Source organism: Bubalus kerabau, chromosome 6 (assembly GCF_029407905.1).
Source record: "Bubalus kerabau isolate K-KA32 ecotype Philippines breed swamp buffalo chromosome 6, PCC_UOA_SB_1v2, whole genome shotgun sequence".
In the NCBI taxonomy this organism is placed as follows: Eukaryota; Metazoa; Chordata; class Mammalia; order Artiodactyla; family Bovidae; genus Bubalus; species Bubalus kerabau.
In genome coordinates this window covers 22,400,617-22,405,853 of record NC_073629.1, presented here as the reverse complement: position 1 = coordinate 22,405,853, position 5,237 = coordinate 22,400,617, and the positions used below count along the sequence as shown (strand labels likewise).

The 5,237-nt window shown below is 55.3% G+C and overlaps 1 protein-coding gene across 1 annotated transcript; it reads right to left on the bottom strand.

The window, feature by feature from the left end:
* Window positions 1-1,435: 1,435 nt before the first annotated feature.
* Window positions 1,436-3,766, bottom strand: ANKRD34A (ankyrin repeat domain 34A). Its single transcript, XM_055584511.1, has one exon. It carries the CDS (start codon window positions 3,764-3,766, stop codon window positions 2,282-2,284), a length of 1,485 nt encoding a protein of 494 aa, XP_055440486.1. The 3' UTR covers window positions 1,436-2,281.
* Between the last annotated feature and the right edge of the window lie 1,471 nt (window positions 3,767-5,237).

Sequence of the window (5,237 nt, the reverse complement as noted above, 5' to 3'; positions counted from 1 at the left end):
CGAGCGCCCAGGGACTGAAGGAGGTGCCGGAGCCCAGCCGTCAGTCAAACGGGGGCGGGGACGAGCCAAGTCCTATGCCAATCACCAGAGATGGGGCGGGAGCTGGCCGGTTGCCCCTCCACCATAGGCAAATTATTGAAGGCGGAGGTTCTGAGCAACCAATTACAAAGAGAAAAAGCGATACCTCTACCCTGGAGAAGCTTAGCTCCGGCGCATCTTTGCGAGTACTAGAAAGCGGGCCAGACTCCTAGGGCGAGGCTAGAGGGGGGAAAAAGGGGGGCCTGGGTGTATGACTGGGGAGAACTGTAGACAGAATGAGAAGATTCTTATTCTTGGTCCGATCACTTCATTTCATACATGTAGGTGAGGAAACTGACTCAGAGAAGTGATATGACTTGTTCAAGATCATATGCAATTGATAGTGGAGCTAAAAAAGGAAAGATACTGACATTTAATGAGCACATACTTACTGTACGTCAGACACTATACAATGTACTTTAGTGGATTGTCTTATCTAATAATTGCAATCACTAACTAGATTTTATTATTTTATAGATAAGGAAATTGACAGGCTAGATATATTGTCCAAAATTAAATAGCCAGGAGGTAGCAAAGGAAGGTTTAGACAATAGGTCTTCTGATTTCCAATATTTTAATCTTCTTGTTATACAGAACTGTTGGGCAATTTTCTGATTTCATCAATTCTTCGTTGAAGGAAGAAACAGTAGATTTGCTCCCCTACCTATCATTAGAGCAAGGAAGAGTTAGAGTACAGGAAGAAAACCAGCAAGCTGAAAGGTCCAGGGGGCAAATTAAGACAGGTGCCTTTGTTCATAGAACCTTTCCGGCTGGGTTCCTCCAATTACTGTTACTCTTACACACACACTACACACATGCACATACATACACCCACCCTTTGTCAGTTGAATATCATACCATTTTTACCTAGGTGGAAATTATACTATTTCTCTCTCTCCCTCCCTCTCCACCCAACAGAGCCTCAGAAATCAAGGATGGGGAAACAGAAGCAGAAGTAGGGGGAAAAAATGGATGAAATGCAGTTAGTGAGATGAAAGTTAGCCCCCCACCAAGGAAAAACTGTGAGTGGTCAGGAAGCAGGAAGCTTGAAAGAGGGACAGTTAATCTACTGTAATATAGCTGCTGATTGTGGAGGGGGCAGATTCTTTGTAGGAATCTTAAAGAATTTAAGGATGGACATAGGGGAGACTAAGGGAAATGAAAACCTATCAGATGCCTTAAAATCTTCAAGACATGGGACACTTGCCTCTTCTACAACCACAATTGGTTTCCTGGAAAGAAGGTGGATGGAGCCTTGAAGTAGCCCCCTGATCTTTATAGCTAGCTATAGTTAGCATCACCCTCCCTCCCTAGTCCTCATTCCCCCACACCCTCCACCCCCAGCAGAAGTGACAAAACAGAGACTTCTGAACACATTTATTTGATATATCAAGTGGAGAGAGGAATGATTTAGGGTTACTCCCCCTGTCAACCTGTGGGGGTGTTCATAAGCTCAGATGGACAGAAGAGCAGCTTAGAGCCCATGACCCACCTCCTGGGAAAATGAAACAACCTGGTGTATTGGTTAGGGGGACGGGCTGGGAAGAAAAAGCTGGAAGCTGAGAAGTAAAGCTGAGAGCAGGGAGGGCAGCAGCAGAACTGAGGTTGGGGATTGCTGCAGGATATTCCCAAGGGGAGTAAAGAAGCTATCCTGAAAAGTGGTTAGGGCTGGAAGCAGGGTGTGAACAAGGATCCAGGCCTGGATTGAAAAGCAAGACCTGCAGAATGGGGTGGGATATTCACGAAGAGGGTAGCATGTCCAAAATCATGAGCAGGCTGTGTTGCAGGGCATACATGGAAAGCAAGGGATTACTGTTGCAGGAGGGCAAAGAGATTGGAGATTACCCATAAGTAGGGGCTCCCTAATGCTTCTGAACAAATGCAAGTTGAGTTTGGGACCCTTTGGGGGCCCTAGCACAAGTGGTCCTGTGTGCGCTGTGTCCATGGGCACGAGAAATTCCCAAATGCACTGTGAAGTGACCAGGGCATGAATGCATGAGTCTATATGCCCAATAAATAGAGTACTTACCCTTCCCTGCAAATACGAGTACTGTGCTTGTGGACACATGTTTACCCATGTATGTGTGCACCGTGCCCATGAGCACATGCAAGAGACCTCTATGTCCATAGTGTGTGTGTGAACTGGTTTTCCCACCCGTCCCAAGGTCCTGATCCCCACCCGCCTTGGCTCCTCTCACTCCTCTCAGCGCCCAGGCTCCCCTGGCCCGCCTAGACTCTGGAAGCCCCCTAGCAGGCGGATCTGCTCAGTCTGCATGGAGTGGCGTCTCACCAACTTGCGCTTGGTCCTGGGAGAGCCTGGCGCCCCCGCCTGGGGAGGGGCGGGCAGCGAAGGCGCCCGACCTCCGGGGCGAATGTCGGGGATGGGAGGATGGGGGCTGACATTGAGCGGGGGCAGGAAACCTGGCCGCGTTTGCGCAATGTGGTCCAGGAGCAACGTCCCCGAGCCCCTCCGCTCCAGCAACCCGGGACTCCGCCTCCGCCCGCTCAGCGGAGATACAGCCCCAGGAAGACTCTCCTGGGACTGGCGTGGGGAGGAAACCGAGCCTGCTGGAGGGAGGGTCAGCGGGGAGGCGCTGTATCTGCGGCGCTCCAGGGACGGGCGGCTGCACTCGGGCGAGTCGGGGCAAAGATTTCCGGGAGTATCGAGCTCCACCGACTCCATGCGGCTCAGTTTCTGCCTCAGCCCTGAAGAGGGGCCAGACTCCTGAGCTTCTGGCGCTGTGTTTCTGCGAGAGAGAGGACCCCCACCCGTCACTTTCTCCGCCCACGGGGGCGGGTCCTCTGGGCCTTCGGTGCTGTGACGTCGGGAAAGACGCGGTCGACCTGTCAGGGTCAGGCCGTTGAATTCGGCGGTCAGGCGCTCGAACCCCGGCCTCCCTTCGGCAGGCGGGACAGGTTGAGGAGGGGCCACTAGGCCCCAGGGCTCGGAGTTGAGCCTTTTGAGGGGTTTTGGAGGATGGCGGGGTGGTTTGGGGAGTGGCTCGGAAGGGGAGGGTTCATCTGGGGGCTTAGGAAGAGGGAATTCAAATACGTCCCTCTTCTCCTCTTCTTCCTGGGCGCGAGGGGATAACAATCCTCGTCCTCCCGCTCCTGCAGTCTGCAGTTGGATTTCCGAAGGCGACGTGCAGACCCCGGGGCTAGGAGGAGCGGGAGCGGGGTCCTCCACCCCCGGGGACGGTGGGGAATTGAGATACTGGCGGGTCTTCTTGGTGCCGGAGGGCGAGGTGTCAGTGGTAATGATGATGACCTCCGTGCCCTTGGCCTTGCAGGCGTCCAGCAGCGTGGCAAGGGTCTCTCGATCCCCGCGGTCCAGGGCGTGGACAAGCGCCGAGGCGCCGGCGTGATCTCGGACTGAGGGGTCCGCGCCATGGGCAAGGAGCAGGGAGGCCACCGCGGCGCCCCCGCCGCCCGCGCAAGCGTGCATGAGCGCCGTGCGCCCTAGGCGATCTGCGATGTTGGGGTCCGCGCCTTGCTCCAGAAGGTAGCGTACCATGCGTGCCTTGTTCTGGGGGTCGTCGTACCGGGCCCGACAGGCCGCCATTAGCGCAGTCTCCCCTTGAGCATCACCCTCATTCACGTAGGCGCCCCCCTCCAGAAGCAAACGGGCCAAACGTAGCTTACCCTGACCCACGGCCCGAAGAAGAGCGTGGCCCTCGGTGTGCAGCATAGCTGCCTCTGGGGAGAAAGCACCGTTGGAGCCGGGATTGGGACCTGCCGAGGACGCCTAGGGGGGTGAGGGTGGTGGCTGGCAGAGGCCTGCGGGCTCAGTGGCGAAGCCAATCCCTGCAAAAAAGAGAAAGATCTTATTTACTGATTCAGGCAGGGAAACTGAGGCACAGGTGGAAGGACCCGCGTGGGATGGGGGAGATCTCCACGGCATGGTACACAATCCTTCTTCTAACTCATGCCTCTGAGCCGCCCCCATCCCCCCAGCGCATGCCTGAGGAGATGAGAAGGGTGCACCCGCACTGAAGGACGAGCACGCGTGCAAACGCGTACGTGCACGCGCAGGGATATCCGCACCCCCACCCTCACCCCACGGCTTATCAGACCTTTCCAGCATCCCCCTTTTCTTATCCGCACTTGGAATCCCCCTTTCTAGGATGTTGAACGCCACCCACCCACACACATGCACCCATACATTCACACACACAGTCCCATTCCTAACCTCTTTTAGGTTGCCACAGCCCCACAAACTGAATGGGGGGAGGGAGGCAGCTTGCGTTTGGGACCTAAAAAGGGTGGGGGGAGAATTGGGGGGTTCTTTTGCCCCTGCTATATTCCTCATCACTCCTTGCTGTTTCCCCTCCCAGGTTGTGCACCCAAATTGATACCTGTAAGTCCGCAGAATCTCCTCCGGGCCAGGGCTGAGGCCAGGGCCACGGGGCAGCTGGGGTGGCGGAGCCGGGTTCCTGGGGGCCCACATGGCGTGGGGGTGGGCACTCGGATTCCCTTGGTGTCAGTATCTGCGCCCGGGCACAGAATCCTGGTCCCTCCTCCCGGTGCGCCCCGGGCACAGCGCCGGCTCTGGAGGAGAGAAGCTGGGGGGGGGGGGGGGGGCGGAGCTATGCTTCCCTATTTATAGCCTAGTCTCTGCGGGTGGGGGCGTCAGGCACCAAACCATTACCCCACCCATGCACACATAAACCCTCAAAAGCTAGAGGCTCCAATCCTGACTTCCCTTTCTTAGCCCCTCAGTCACAACAAACCTAAATGTTCCTTAAGAGACTCCTCCGCGACCCAGACTGGGACCATCCCAATTCTTCGTCTAGCTTCAGCAGATCCCCATTCTCCGCTCTTCGTGCGTTGATGCGCGCCGGTGCACCAGGTCTGACCTGCCACACAGTACATGGTACACTATATAGAGAGGTGAAGAGAGAGGCGATGGGATCCACAGCTGGAGTCTTTACTGTACAGAGGGAGGCAAGAGATCTGGCTGCCTTCTCCTAGTTTAAATGTCAGGGGGAGCTGGAGTCAGACACAGCGATATATCTTCATTACACCTCCCCGCAACCGGAACATGCATCACAAATAAACTTGGACCTCAGCTTCCTTATACAGACTTAGATAAGTATGCGGAGGTTGGGGTCATTTTTAGATACAGTAAGGGGTTATTCCCAGATGCCTCCTCCCCATAT